Raw genomic sequence first — 16,120 nt, 5'->3', positions numbered from 1 at the left:
AAATAAAAACAAACAAAAAGCCAAGTCTACCTTCAAATAAGGAATTACTAACAAAATGAAAACAATTTTAATTTAACATTTCTTCAGGGTTCTTCAGAAAAATCATCTTTATCTGGCAGTCCTGTCATCTTTCCCTGATAAATAATATTCTCACCAAGAAACGGAAGCATCATAAAACTCATGTCTGATTACAGCATTAATAAAGTTTAAAGAAAATCATGTAGCCCATTCATAAAAACTGTATTAAGTACAAATAAAACATTCTTTTTTTTTGGGGGGGGTGGCACCCACAGCATATGTAAATTCGTGGACCAGGGATCAAACCTGCGCCACAACAGTAACCAAAGCCACCGCAGTGACAACGCTGGATCCTTAACTTCTAGGTCACCAGAGAGCTCCAAAGTACAAATAAAACATTCAACTTAAAATGTCTCAAGTTTTTCATTTCAAAAAAAATTAAGGAGTTCCCGTCGTGGCGCAGTGGTTAACGAATCCGACTAGGAACCATGAGGTTGCGGGTTCAGTCCCTGCCCTTGCTCAGTGGGTTAACCATCTGGCATTGCCGTGAGCTGTGGTGCAGATTGCAGATGCGGCTCGGATCCCGTGTTGCTGTGGCTCTGGCGTAGGGCGGCAGCTACAGCTCCGATTGGACCCCTGGCCTGGGAACCTCCATATGCCGCGGGAGCGGCCCTAGGAAAAAAAAAAAAAAAAGACATAAAATAAATTAAGAATTATAAAATATAGTTTCAAAATTTTATGGAAAATATAAAATTACTCCTAAATGTCTAAATGTAATATGAGTGATAAATTACTCAGCATCCACATGTCATAAGCTGTTTTAATAGGGTGTAAAAACAAAATACCCTTTACCTGCTTGGACAGGAGCTCCCTGCAGAGCGTGTACAGTGTAATAAACTTGTGGGCTAATGAGCGTGCATCCACAAAACCTTCAGCAACTAACATGATTTCGCAGATTAGCTCAATGTCAGGGGCCACCATGGCACAGGGTCTACAAAGTAAATGCAAAATTTAGTTTTATATTATTATTATCATTATTTATTTTTTTTTTAGGGCCACACCTGTGGCATACGGAAGTGCCCAGGCTAGGGGTTGAATTGGAGATGTAGCTGCCGGCCTACACCATAGCCATAGCAACACCAGATCTGAGCTGCATCTGCAAGCTACACCACAGCTCACGGCAATGCCAGATCCTTGACCCACTGAGTGAGGCCAGGGATTAAACCCACATCCTCAAGGATACTACTTGGGTTCACTTCTGCTGCACCACGACGGGAACTCCCGCAAAATTTAGTTTTAAGATGTGATAAGGAGTTCCCGTCGTGGCACAGCAGAAACGAATCTGACTAGGAACCATGAGGTTGTGGGTTTGATTCCTGGCCTCACTCAGTGGGTTAAGGATCCGGCGTTGCCATGAGCTGTGGTGTAGGTCATAGACGCGGCTCGGATCCCGTGTTGCTATGGCTCTGGCGTAGTCTGGCAGCTATAGCTCTGATTAGACCCCTAGCCTGGGAACCTCCGTATGCCGTGGGTGTGGCACTGAAAAGACGAAAGCCCCCCCCCCCAAAAAAAAGTGATAAAATAACAAGTGCGAAGTGCTGAAATCAGCTGATTCATTTATACCAACATTCTAACCATTCCCAAGCAAGTCTCAATGACCTCTGTCAGTCACAGCCAATAAGACGCTTCAATTCAGCTAGAAAATGCCCATGAGTTACTGGATACAGAGAAAAAAGTGGAAAAATCTGAAAATGGTAGAAGCAAAGGTGTAGGAGTTTAAGGGAACTTTGTGGGTATATTTGGTAAACTTTCATCCTAAGTTGTCACTGCAGGAAGACGAGTGATGTTTTGTGCTTGGGACCAGCCTTTATCTGTGGCTAGTGCTGTGCTGGTCAACAGTTAACAACCGGGTTCTCCAAAAAACAGCATTTGCTGATTTCCATGGAATCAATATTTCCACCATGGCTGATTTCAATCTGCTAACATGGTATCATTAACTGTGGAGCTGGCAAGAGATGTTAGGTGACATCCTACCACAAGACACAACAGACCCAAGTACCCTAACAGCCTGAGTTTTAATAAGATAAACTAATTAGGAAGTAATGTGTTTGAATGTTTATCACCTTTGTCTTTAATGGATTTTATTTAATCAAAAGTCTATATAATTTAGCTTTTTATTTGTACCTGTGCTTTACGACCACCTCACAGAATCCATGATTAGTTAACCATCAGCTCTTTCAAGGGCATACAAGCCATTTCCAACTCTGCCTGTGGCCAGCTTGGATAGAATTTTAAGATGAAAATTTATGAAAACCTAACTTTCAAATTCCCGTTCTTTTGGAGAGGGGCTTCTAAGACATCCTCATGAGACAATTGCTGTGAAGAGCAATATTTGATAGGAAGAAATCCCACTCAACTGAAGTCCACTGCAAAGAAGGAGCCAGAGTCCATAAGTAAATAAGCCTGTTATTTTAGACTTTTTAAAGCAGCAACAGACTCACAGACTTTGAAAAATTTATAGTTACCGAAAAGGATAGGTTGGGGGGTAGGAGGGATGGACTGGGGGTTTGGGATTGGCATATGCACCCTGAGGTAGGTGGAATGACTGACCAACAAGGACCTGCTATATAGCATAGGGAACTCTACCCACTATTCTGTGATAATCTAGGTAGGAAAAGAATATGAAAGGAAATTGATATGCATATTGGTATGACTAAATCACTTGGTTGTACAGCAGAAATTACCAAACCTTATAAATCAAATACACCTCAACAAAACTTACAGATAAAAATTTTTTAAAATAGTTATATTAAAAGAAAAAACATTTTTTCAACCATTAAAATATGCACTTATACATATATGTATGTATGTATATATAATATATGCACATACAAACACACACACACTGTTGGTAGCTTGTGGGCTATACAAAAACATTTTCTCTTTAGGGGCGTGAAATGAAGAAAAATTAACCACTGCCACATACTCAACAGTATAGATGAACTTCAAAGACAGTAAGTAACAGCAAGTGAAGAAAGTCTGACCAAAAAAGCTCAGCAGCAGCAAAATTTATGGTGCTGAAGGTCAAAAAAGTGATTATCTTGGAGGTAATATAATAATCAGGCAGGCTTCTGAGCTGTGGCTAATGTTCTATTTTGTGATTGGAATGGTGGCTAGCCAGCTGTTGACTTAGTAAAAAGTTGTACTGTAAGAAAAAAAAAAAAAAGCGTATACTTTAAAGCATATCCAGTAATACCTACCCATCTTTTTTTATAAATATAACCACAAGAGTTCCTGTCTTGGAACAGTGGAAATGAATCCGACTAGGAACCATGAGGTTGTGGGTAGGATCCCTGGCCTTGCTCAGTGGGTTAAGGATCTGGCACTGCCGTGAGCTGTGGTGTAGGTCACAGATGTGGCTCGGATCTGGCGTTGATGTGGCTCTGGTGTAGGCTGGCAGCAACAGCTCCGATTCGACCCCTAGCCTTGGAACCTCCATATCCCGCGGGTATGGGTGTGGCCCTAAAAAAGACAATAAAATAAAATTAAAATAAAATAAAATAAAATAACTACAGTCTACTGTATACATCTCTCAATCTTCACCCTAAATATTCCTGAGTCTTTGGATGCGCATTATTGACTACTTCTACCTAAAGGAGCCCCACATTTTTCCCCCAGTTTTTTTAAGTAGATCGGGGAGGGAAAAGGCTAGCAAATGTACTTAACTGCTACTTACACTAACACTGACAACTAATATTCAATAAGTACTCTCCATGCCATAGGGGATGCTAAACACTTGTCATGCCCCCTCTCATTTCTCTCAACTCTTCGAGGGGGCTACTCTTCTTGTCTATATGTTACTTCTGAGTAATAGGCACAGTGCCAAGGCCATATGGTAAAAAGTGGTAGAGACATGATACTCTCATGGCTCAGGCAGGCTGCCTCCACTCATGGCTACTACTTTATTTTTATTTTTTTCTTTTTAAGGCTGCACCTGCAGCATCTGCAAGTTCCTGGGCTAGGGATCAAATTGGATCTGGAGTTGCTGGCCTATGCCACAGCAATGCCAGATTCAAGCTGCATCTATGACTTACACTGAAACTTGTGGCAACACTGGATCATTAACCCACTGAGTGAGGCCAGGGATCAAACCCGCATCTTCATGGACACTATGTCGGGTTCATACTATATAGGATGGCTTTTTAAATGTACTTCATCTGTTAAGGGCTTATTTTGAGGGAACTTTAAATGAGTATTTAAACAGAACTCTTTTCCCTCATAGTCGATTATTCTAGCATTAAGTGAAAATACAAGTGAAATACACTTAAATATCTAGATGGATGGACAAATTTTAAGCTTTATAAGAACTGAAACAGAAAATACAGAGGTTCTGACATTATATAGAGGTAGCATGTTATTTTGTAGGTTGACTAAATAAAAGACACCCATTACGAACACTAAAGAACTCTTTAAAAATAAAGCTAATAAGCTTCTCACTCATCAAGGAAACATGGGGTGAGAAGACACAAATTACCCTTATCTGACAGGATCTCAGGACATCACCAGAGATTGGGAATATTATGAACAAATTAATGCCAAATTCCAAATTAATGCCAAAAAATTCAACCATCTAGATAACAGGGAGAAAATTCCTTAAAAGATGCAAATCACCACAACTAATTCAAGGAAAAAAATCCGAATAACTCTGTATCTATTAAAGAAATTGATCACTCGAAAGATTCCCTCAAAGAAAAACCTAAGCCCGAATGAGTGAATGGCTTCGCTGATTAATTCTGTCAAATAGCTAAGGGCAAATCATACAAATCCTGAAGAAAATAGAGAAGAAGAGAACAGATGCCAAGTCATTCATGGGGTCAGCATTCCCCCGACACCTAAACCGGAAGATTATGATAAGAGAGGGTACTACAGACCAATACCCTTCATGGCAGAGATTTTTAAATCCTTAACAAAATGGTAGCATATTAAATTCAATGATACATACACAATAGTATCGAGAAAGGTTTATCTAAGGAAAATAACCCTAAAGAACTGTTTAGCATTTGAATAAATCAATGTAGTTCAGTATATTAACAACAACAAAAGTAGTAGGGAACCCCCAAGGGAAACTACTTTTAAATATTCTACAAGAAAACACAGTTGAAAATTTTTGCAACCTGGGGCTAGTCAAATGTTCTTAACTAAGCTTTTTCTTTTCTTTTTTTTTTTTTTTTTTTTTTTTGTCTTTTTGGGGCCGCATATGGAGGTTCCCAGGCCAGGGGTCTAATCAGAGCTGTAGCCGCAGGCCAACACCACAGCCACAGCAACACCAGATCCAAGCCGCATCTGTGACCTACACCACAGGTCATGGCAACACCGGATCCTTAACCCATTGAGCAAGGCCAGGGATCAAACCCACATTCTCATGGTTCCTAGTCGGATTCGTTTCCTCTGGGCCACAATGGGAACTCCAACTAAGCTATTTTTAAAACCATAAAACAAACTAATAAATCGTAGTTCACTGAATTAAAATGTCTATCTTTGCTGGCTGCCAATAAGAAAATGAAAAGGCAAGCCACAAACTGAGTGAAAAGTATTTACCATATGTGTATTTACCAAAGAGCTATATGCAGAATACAGCACTTCACAAAAAATGGTATGGGAATGGCCAGCAAGTTACGTGCAAAGATGTTCAGCATTCTTAGTCATGGCGGAAATGCAAGCCAGACCCACTATGACATACTACTATGTATTTATTAAATTGGCTAAAACTAAAAAGACTGACAATACCAAGTTTTGACATGAATGTAGGGCAGCTGAAATTGTCATGCATTGATGGTGAGGGTATAAAATGGTACAATCATCTTTGAAACCAGACTGTCAGATTCTAATCAGGTCAAACGTCCATGTACCATGTGACTTAGCAATTCCATTCACAGATAGTTCCCCGAAAGAAAAGATACACATTCACAGGAAGACTGTACAGAATGTTCACAGCAGCTTTATTTTTAATAGCCCCAAACTGGAAACAATGTGCCTTAACTAGTGAAGGGGTAAACAAATTATAGGATGTCTCTCCAACAGAATATTCATCAGAAACGCAAAGGAACATGCTACTGAAACACTGGACAACTTGGTGAAACTTCAAAACATAATATTCAAGGAAAGAAGACAACACCAAGGAGTACATGCAGCAGGGTTTCATCTACATGAAATCTAGGAAAAACACACTTAACTTCAAATCAAAGAAAGGACATCAGTGATATGGGGCATAACTTCAAAGAAGCACAAGAGAACTTCCAGGATGTCGAAACACTCCATACTAGTTGATTTTCACCAAATGCACACTGAAGTGGGTGCATTTTACTATACGAAATTACACCTGAACAAAGCTGATGTAAAACCCTAGTTAAACAGAACTGGTCCAGATGCCAAAGCACGAGTTCTCGACAGACTGCTAATAGGTGTACAAACTGGCAGAGTACATTTGGAAAGCAGGTGGTCGATAAATATTTTTATCAGTCACCAAATAATTCTACATGGATGAATCTGTGCTGGGTAATAATCTGAAATAAGGATAACTCTTCCTGTGAAGAGATGTTTACACCCTGCTATTTTGTGATCATAAAAAAAGCTGCAAAGAAAAACATAAACCTTCCGTGTCAGACAAGAGGGAATGGTTAAGAAAATTATGGACAAGCCATGGGAGCAACACGAAATGACACTTCCAAAGAATTTTCAATAATATGACAAACTCCTTTTGTCAACACATTAAATGAGAACTAAATGAAAACCCTGCCTAACCTGATATCTTAACCTCATAAAATAAGAGACTAGAAAAAAAATATAACCGTCATTATTTCTGGGTGGTAAAGCTGTAATTTTTCTCTTTCATTTCTGTATATTCCAAATATTCCATAACTTATGAAAGTTATATTTATAATAAAAGTATCATAAAAGAAGAGCTATTATTAAATGTTTAAATGTGTCATGTAACTTTTAAGCAATGATTTTGAGTCCCGGTTCCGTATTTCAAAAGAGTAAATTCGTCATGGTGAAAATCCCCTCTATAAAGGGATCCCCAAGAAATAATAGGGGATTTTCCACAGAAATTCTCAAGGAAAAACAAATCATTTAACAGTGCAAACCAGCAACGTTAGGTGGCATGAGCGCTCCAGATGCTAAACCACCAAGCGTAACACTTGCCTGAAAAGAGCTTTGAGATTTTCCGGTAACTCTGTTCGACCAGCATATCCTGGGTTCATAGTAATAAATATTCCGACTGATGGCTTCAGTGTGATAGCTTCCCCAAGAAATACAAATCTACCAGAAGAAGAATGCTGATGGAATTAAATGTGTTCATTGAATATGAATGCACATTGACAAATGCAAAGCTCTGCAAAATGCAAATTATTATTAGGAAGCTGTTTGCTCTGTGTAATTTTCTTTAAAATTCATAAGCATACATATTTTGAATATGTTTTAAAGCATGTTTATTAAAAATACATTCCCTTCCCCCAAAGGAATTATAAATATGGCAAGTATTCTTCTGTATTTTAGTACGGCTGCGGTATGCTAGAATATAAAAATGAGGACTTGACTACTTTAATAGTTAGTAAAAGGTGATGCCATTTTTGCTTTCGATGTGGGCTGCAATTTCTTGACTGTGATACAGTACAGATGGAGAACGCCCATGCTAAGGGAAGTAAGGGACTCCTCGTTCAGTTGTTATTTTGTCTATTTGGTCGCCCTTCCTCTCTCCCATTTATGCAACCAACATTTACTGACCACCACTGAGAGGTAGAGGTGGTGCATAGGACGGCTGGCTCTGGAGCCAGACTGGGAGCATTCAGAGACCAGCTTTAGGCATGTTTCATTCCCTCACCTAATAAAAAGGGGAGAGGAATAATAATACTACCCACCTTATTGGATTATATGAGGATTAAGGGAGATTATGTATATAAATGACTAAGAAGACAATACCTAGAGCATGATAAATACTCAACAGATGTTAGTGATGACTATGGTTATTGTTATCACGCGAAGGTATTGGAGGAGCAGTGAAAGATGTTCAGAAAGCTTTGGGAGTTCCCGTCATGGCGCAGTGGTTAACGAATCCAACTAGGAACCATGAGGTTGCGGGTTCAATCCCTGCCCTTGCTCAGTGGGTTAACCATCTGGCATTGCCGTGAGCTGTGGTGTAGGTTGCAGACGCGGCTCGGATCCCACGTTGCTGTGGCTCTGGCGTAGGCTGGTGGCTACGGCTCTGATTGGACCCCTAGCCTGGGAACCTCCATATGCTGTGGGAGCGGCCCAAGAAATAGCAAACAAACAAACAAAGACAAAACAAACAAACAAAAAAACAAAAAAAAAAAAAAAGAAAGCTTTGAAAGGGCCATCAGGCTGTTGACGGCCAGGGCAATGGTATAGTAAAGGGTTGCAGTAGCCATTTTTTTTTTTCCTTTTTTAGGGGTGCACCTGCAGCACATGGAAGTTCCTGTGCTGGGAGTCAAACCTGAGCTGCAGCTGCTGGCCTATGCCACAGCCATAGCAACTCGGGATCTGAGCCATGTCATGTCAATGGCGGGTCCGTAACCCACTGAGTGAAGCCAGGGATGGAATCCGGGTCCTCATCCTCAAGGATGCTAGTCAGGTGCGTTAGCGCTAAGCCACAATGGGAACTTTTTTATTTTTATTTTTAATTGTTTTTGCTTTGTAGGAGTCAAACTAAAGAGCAAAGAGGAAGAAACTTTCAAATGGTGTAAAGGAGACAAAGCAGAAGGCTTCCTCTTGTTGAGAAGGGGGAGTGGGGCAAAATAGTTAAGCAGCTGGGCTTCCATCACTGAACAGGCGGGGGGGGAAAGATAGATGCAGTTTTTAGTACTAAGAGTGTCTTAGATGCTGGACAGTTAAGAGGAGGTGACTCATACACAGTTCAGGTTAGTATGGAGAAATCTTCATTCCCAGAGCATCAGGCTGGAGCAGGCAGACAGGTCTGACGGATAGCTATTCAGCAGGGCAGCTGAGTGCTCTTCATTACACAGAGCAGGGAGAGCAGCCCATCAGGAGCATGGACCTCAAGGTGGGCAGAGCCGACAAGCTATTGGAAGGCCTTGTGGTTAAGGCACAGGGTCCCATATCTTAAATCCTTCAGTGGAAAGAGAATGTAATACAACTCATGAGGGCATGAGGAGCCTAGCCTGTCTGTACATGGGCTGGCATGGGGCTGAATAGGTGCAGCTTGTAGACATGGAGACAGAAACCTGGCTGGGAACTTTTAGAAATCCTGGCACAGATGAGTTACCTAAATCTCTGTAAGAAAGGATGGCCTCAAAGGCATCTGGGTTACCTCAAGTAAAAAGATACTGACTAAAAGCTAATCAAGCAGCACTGGGGGCCAAAGGGGAAGAACCTAACTTCTGTAATATGTCATCAGAGCAGGCACAGCTAAGAGAGCAGCTGTCTGGTATCCCACAGCCATGCAGTGGACGCAGTGTGAAGTTTTCTAGAAGGTAGAAATATCCAGATGTACTTACAACAACTGGAAACATCTACAAGAGGAGCCTCAAGGGCTAGATGATCTTTGTCTGCTGGGAGACTAATGTGTTCTTATGGCTAAGACAGCTAGCTGAGCACAACACCCTAAGAAATGGGAGTCAGTGGGTAGGTGGGATAAATAAGATTGCACTGTACACTGAAACGTGTTACAAAGAAAACCACAATCAGTACTATAATACTCATTTCTCGAATTATCCATCAAACCCTAAGTGCCAGTCATGCTTTGCATTTTAGAGTGTGGCATCATTTTGCAAAGTGGTTAGGAGCTGGACCTGGTCAGAAAGATTTGGGTCCGAGCAACTGGAAGAATGGGAGGGTGTGTGACAGGACAACTAACACAGCAGGTGTTGGTGAAGAGACCAGGATTTCAACTTTGGATATATGAAATAGAACAGGCCTCTGAGACATTAAATGGGGTCTTGAGGTGCCCCACGGCAATTGCCGGCATAAAAGTCTAGACATTGGAGAAAGGAGGCCTGGACAGCTGTAGCCAGTAGCATCAATATGGTATTGAAAGCTATGTACCTAAATGGAATTACCAAGGGACTAAGCAGAACTAGAGAAAGGTAGAGGCCCAGAGATGGAGGCCTGTGACAGCCAATATTAATAGGCCAGGAAACAATAAAATAAGAGCTAACACTGATCCAGTGCCATGTGTCAGGCACTTGTCCAAGTGCCCTGCATTCAATCCTCACAGTTTTCTCTAAGGTGGGTCCTATACTTCCCCCCATTGTACAGATGAGAAGAAATCAGCAAAGGCACAGCCCCAAGGGTGGGGAAACCAGGAGGATGCGGAGTCTTGGAACCCACATGAAGAAAGCGTGTCACGCAGAAGGGAGGGACCAGCTATGTCAAAAGGTGCTAGAAGATGAAGCAAGATTAGGACTGAGAATTGACAACTGGATTTAGCATTGTAATCATTTTTTCAGAGATTAATACATACCTTTGTTATAGTCAACATTAAAAAAACCTCTGCTAAACATGGGAGGTTATTCAAAGTAATCCTTCCCAACAAACCAGTCTCTCTTATTTTATCCATCTCATGGGACAGGGAAAGACAGTCAGAAACTGTGGAGATGCAGTTTCCTGAGATGCTCTGTGGTACTCTTTCTACGTGTATCAACAGAGAGAAGCCACATGCCACTCACCTCTTCTTCCTGTTTCTGATGGCATCATGTATCATTTTCACTTGCACTGCCACCACTGACAGAACTTCCACAGAAATGCGATTGAACTCGTCAAAGCAGCCCCAAGCTCCTGTCTGCACCAGTCCCTTATAGATATTTCCTATGGACTTAATGATGGGGTGAGGCATTAAGAATTTAACATAAAGGGGTTTTAAGCTATTAGTTTGGATCATTCCAGACCAGGAGTAATATTGTTAGAATATTTCACTTTTTAACTAACTTACTTTGTAGTCCATTTGCTCTGAACAGTTGAATACGTAAACCATCATGCCAAGGGCACGTCCAAGATCTTTGGTGGTTTCAGTTTTTCCTGTACCAGCTGGACCAGCTGGAGCCCCACTCATGGTGAGATGAAGTGACTGAGTTAAAGTGATGTAACACCTTTAAGCAACAGAAAACACCAATATTACAATATGATAGATTCCTAGGAAACATTATGGACAATCCAAGAGCTTTTTTAAAGTTTAAGAAATCAAAGTCTGTAATGTGCTGATAACACAAAATATTGGCATACCTCTGATTCGTTCATGGTAAGAATGAGAACATCATATCGAATTTATTTTTAGGCTGGTTGTTTAAAAATAATAGAGAAGAACGTACTGCTTTATTTATTTGTCTCATTTCCTAAAGGCTATGTGTTTGGATAGCAATGACACTTCATTAGCAATGCTCTTGAATTTCTCATATTGCTAGGGAAACATACTTTTAATAAGGCAGGCAACATCTCCAACTATTGTTCATAAAAGAAAAACACTAACTTCATTAAACTGCTCCTTATTAAATACATAGGAGTTCCCGTCCTGGTTCAGTGGTAATGAATCCAACTATTCATGAGGATGTGGGTTCGACCCCTGGTCTTGCTCAGTGGGTTTAGGATCTGGCGTTGCTGTGGCTGCAGTGTAGGCCAGCAGCTGCAGCTCCGATTCAACCCCTAGCCTGGGAACTTCCATATGCTGTGGATGCAGCCCTAAAAAGACAAAATAAATGAATGAATAAACAAATAAATAAATAATAAATAGAGATATGTAAACATGTATAAATACAGAGTATGCAAATAATATATACCTATTCACTGTACAAAGCAAATATAAAAAAGACACAATTTCTTACATTAAAATATATTCAGAAACTCATTTTCAGTTTATCACCATGAGCATTTAGATTACAATAATATTTGCTTTTGCAGGAAAGATTTAGAGGTTCTCAGACTGAGAAAAATTATACAAAGGCAGAATTTAACACTTACAAAAGAAAGAAAACTAAGAAGTGGCAAGGACGTAACATGAGGTTTCTGCAGACTCATGAATTATTTTTGTCTTAGCACAGGCAGTGGACCTAGGGGGAAGACACAGACTGGAGAGCCAGGACTAGTGTCTGCTCGGCCAGCCATCAAATGTTAACCTTAAATTACATCTCTGACATCAATATTCCTCAGTTTTCTCCTCTATGAAATGAGGTCTGGTGTAGGGCTACATGAAGAAAGTCAACCTAATGAGGCGGCCAAGTGGTAAAGGTGACGGACTGCTCAGAAAGCCAAAGGTAAATGCCTTAAACAATTTTAAGTATCATGAATGGAAGCAGTAACTTATGAAAATGTAAAGTGTTTCTCTATTTTACAGCTACCACGTTTTCAGTGTTTCTTACAGTGAATATGGAGTAGAAAGACCCCTGGACTAGGGCTTACAGCACTTTTTATGGTGTAGCCTCCCCCTATTAACCTCTTCCCATGCTTCTAAGTTTTGCTGGACATATGCCCACCTACACATGGCAGACCATGTTTCCTCCCTCCATTCCTGCCAGGAGTGGCCAAGTGATGGAGCTCTAACCAACATGCTATGCCCTGAAATGAGGGTGCCAATCCTACGAAGCCTCCTTTGAGTCGTTCTTCCCATTTCCACTGGCTGAAACCAATGTGCAAGCCACATGCAGCCTGAAACTTAAAATGCTGGGCCACCCTCCTGGGGAAAGTCACACGACAGATGCCCCAGCTTTTGAGTTACTGAAGCCCTTAGATTCTGGGTCTCTCTGTAACTGCAGCTCAGTCCACACCCTCCCCAACCAATCCACCTGTGTTCCAGCCTAGGTCTCTCAATTACATGCTGGTGGACTTGAGTCTCTGAACCTGCCCACGTGGGGGGAGAAGAAGGTTCTATCTGCCCTGTCCACTACGCGAAAGGAAGGTCAGCATGAAACGAGACACAATGAAAGTATGTGAAAGGCATCATTAACATACATCATGAATGTAAACAATTAGTAAATAATCCAAAAAAGGAAATGGCAAAGAAATGTATAAAATGCAAACATCTTACACAGCTCGATTCACTCTATAAAGGGGACATTTGGCTTCTTTTTAACTTCCAAATAAACCATAGCGATTTTTAAATTAAGAACTTTATTGGAGTTCCTGTTGTGGTTCGGTGGTTAACAAATCCAACCAGGAACCATGAGGTTGCAGGTTCGATCCCCGGCCTCGCTCAGTGGGTTAAGGATCCAGTGTCACTGTGAGCTGTGGTGTAGGTTGCAGACACTGCTTGGGTCCCATGTTGTTGTGGCTCTGGCATAGGCCAGCAGCAACAGCTCCAATTAGACCCCTAGACTGGTAACCTCCATATGCCGCGGGTTCGGCTCAAAAAAAAAAAAAAAAAGTTCATAAGCTACTGGTCCTCATATAGATAAACTTTATAAATGCCTCTTCCCTTTTTCTTGTAGCCTGTGCCTCCCTCTCCCCGCCCGACTCTTCCCTGTTAGGGCAACAGTACATAGCAAATTATAGGCATTTGTATTGACTCAAGTGATTTTTGTCAAGCTATGAAGTTTAATCTCTCACACTGAAAGCTGTATATAGATGAATAAATTAAGGTAGTGAACACTACCTTTTAGAGACAAGTTATTGAGAACTAAATTAGAGAAACAATGATAGAAGCCATACAACTTATCAATGATCACCAGCAGATTAACAGATGCAAGAACACTCACTAAGCTGGTGAAAGAATTTCACCAAACTCTCAAGACTACCACTACGAGCCAGCTGGACAGACATACCTGAAACTGTTTGCACCTTCTTTTCCAGATAAATTATACAGCATGGGGGTAACTGGAAACATGCATATGATCTTGAGGTGTGATTTCTCTTTCATAAATGCCAAGGGCTAAATGTGTTTTCTCACTGTACTGTGTAATTTCAGCAGAAGGTGAAACACTAACAAAGAATTTCAGGTTAATGTGACGTATCCTTACCTCTACAATATTCTGACGGTGTCTATCTATTAACTTGGAGTCAACTGGCAATGAACTTCCAATAATAAGAATCCCTTGCGCCCTTGATATACCTGAGGCACACTGAGCTGGCTATCCCTTGAACTGGCCGAGCTCTTTCCCATCTTAGAAGCTTTGTCCTTGTCACTGCCTGTAACCTTTTGCCCAGGATGTTTGCATAGCTGGTTCCTTATCATTTGGGTCTTAGCTCAAACGACCTCTCACACAATCTACAGCAGGCTCTCCCTTCATGACACTTTTGAACACAGCAGAGCATGTATTACCACCTAATACAACTTTGTTAACTGGTTTACTGTTCCTCTTCATGCCCAGCCACTTCCAAGCCACACTCCACTAGAAAGTGTGCTCTGAGAGAGTAGGAACCCCGCCTGCGGAACACTGGGACAGCCCTCGCCACTGTGCTTCAGAAGTACTCTATTTGTTCAATCATTTATGTTCCCCTCCTTTCTTCCTTTGCAATCCTTCAAAAATGAATTTGAATATAGGCAATCCCTGCTTTTATACTTCCAAGAAAGGGCTGCAGTGGGAGAGGTGGTTACAAATCCTGGAATTAGGGTGTTAGCCATAAATAACCAGGGAGAATGGACTCTGTGATCAAAGATGCTGCGTTGAGCCATATTAACTGCTCAAGATTTCATGAGGTGTATACTGCATAGCGTCTGTAGTCCTGCATTTTGAATTCAGTTCTCTTTACCTCGTCTTTAAAAAATCAGTGTTCACTGTGTCACTTTATGAATTCATTCACATACTGCTTTCACATAGTTTCCCGCTTTGTCCATCATTTTCAGGCTCTCCTTTATTTTCGATCTCACACCTCTTTGCCTGCTGTGGGGGCTTCTTTCAGCTTGTTTTGTTCCCATCTGACTCAAGTGTATCATTGTTACCTGTCAGTCAGAGGAGTGATCACTAGTCGAGGGCTGTTTCCTAAATATTCGTAGAAGTACTGGAACTGGGCATCGCAAATATGAACAAGGCAGTGTTTCCGGGTGTCCTCCCACTGGTGACGAAGCTGAGACAGCCAAGCAAAAGCCTGAGGACTTCTGACCTAAAAACATCATGTGATCATCACACACAGGACACTGATAGTTTTGAGGCCACAAAGGCAACCTATTAATCTAATCAACTTGGTTGATTCACATTTTAATTCTAAGAAATCCTTACAAAAGGGAAAAATCTCTTGCCTGCTACTGCAAATTATAATTGCATGTAGATGGCTGGATACCTGATCAGAAATATATGTGTAATAAACATCTTCACTTCAAGAGGGCTTTTACTGTAAAACAACATCAATTTGTTGAAACAGTGTTTTTTCCCATTTTATGAATCATCCTAGGGGATTTGATCACTTTTGTAACTTTATACTCATATCACTGAAATGAGGTGGAAAAACACACTTCATGTTAAAGTAGCACATCATCCATTATTTCTGCATGTTCAGAGGTATAAACAAGCTATATTTTTGACCAAGTCCAAACTGGTCTGCTTTTAGTAGAGATTTCCATTTCATTAAACCAAACAGCCATATTTTTTTTTCAATGCTATTCTTTCTTATCTTACTCCCCTATCCATTCTCTTTCCAGTTGGAAAAAATAATTCCAATCTCTTTCAAGATCCATATGACCCAAGGATTTCTGAGGAAACACTTGAAGTTACCAAACTTGTTATCTACCCATTTGTCTGATGTCTACCTAAGTCTCAACATTGCATATTTATGGATATTAAATGATTGGGAATTAGACAAAGACTCTAAGTACAAAATAAAGGACATATTTTAAATCATAATTTATCCTGCTGCAAGCAAATCGCCACTGATAAAACATAATAAGATATGCAAGGTTGTATTGAAAGAATAGTTATCAATAGCTCATTATCAAAATGAGAGTGCCTGGCAAGCGTTATTTTTGCAAGGATCAGTTTTGGATTACCAATTAAACCACAATTGCTCACTAATGGTCCTGAATATGGATCAAGAAGTGTTTTTATCAGTTTATGGCTTATACAAGGAAGCATTTGCTTACACTGTGGAGAGAACTGAAATGCACTTTGACTTAAATAAACTGAGAAGGAACTAGAAAAACAACAGA

The 16,120-nt window shown here is 40.6% G+C and overlaps 1 protein-coding gene across 8 annotated transcripts in view; it reads right to left on the bottom strand.

Moving 5' to 3' along the window:
• The window catches only part of DNAH11 (dynein axonemal heavy chain 11), a 348,284-nt gene that overhangs the window by 194,590 nt on the left and 137,574 nt on the right, over positions 1-16,120 (bottom strand). For 7 of the 8 annotated variants that reach the window (XM_021063431.1, XM_021063430.1, XM_021063433.1 and 4 more), the window contains 5 exons: positions 14,921-15,081; positions 10,985-11,141; positions 10,722-10,867; positions 7,222-7,338; positions 871-1,009 (listed from right to left, as the gene is read on the bottom strand). In XM_021063431.1, coding sequence (XP_020919090.1) covers positions 871-1,009; positions 7,222-7,338; positions 10,722-10,867; positions 10,985-11,141; positions 14,921-15,081 — 720 coding nt within the window. The remainder of the gene's footprint in view (positions 1-870; positions 1,010-7,221; positions 7,339-10,721; positions 10,868-10,984; positions 11,142-14,920; positions 15,082-16,120) is intronic. The other variant, XM_021063432.1, reaches the window with a different exon arrangement.

Source organism: Sus scrofa, chromosome 9 (genome assembly GCF_000003025.6).
Source record: "Sus scrofa isolate TJ Tabasco breed Duroc chromosome 9, Sscrofa11.1, whole genome shotgun sequence".
NCBI lineage: Eukaryota > Metazoa > Chordata > Mammalia > Artiodactyla > Suidae > Sus > Sus scrofa.
Note: the sequence above shows the minus strand (reverse complement) of the source record. Positions and strands in the feature narration are given on the sequence as shown.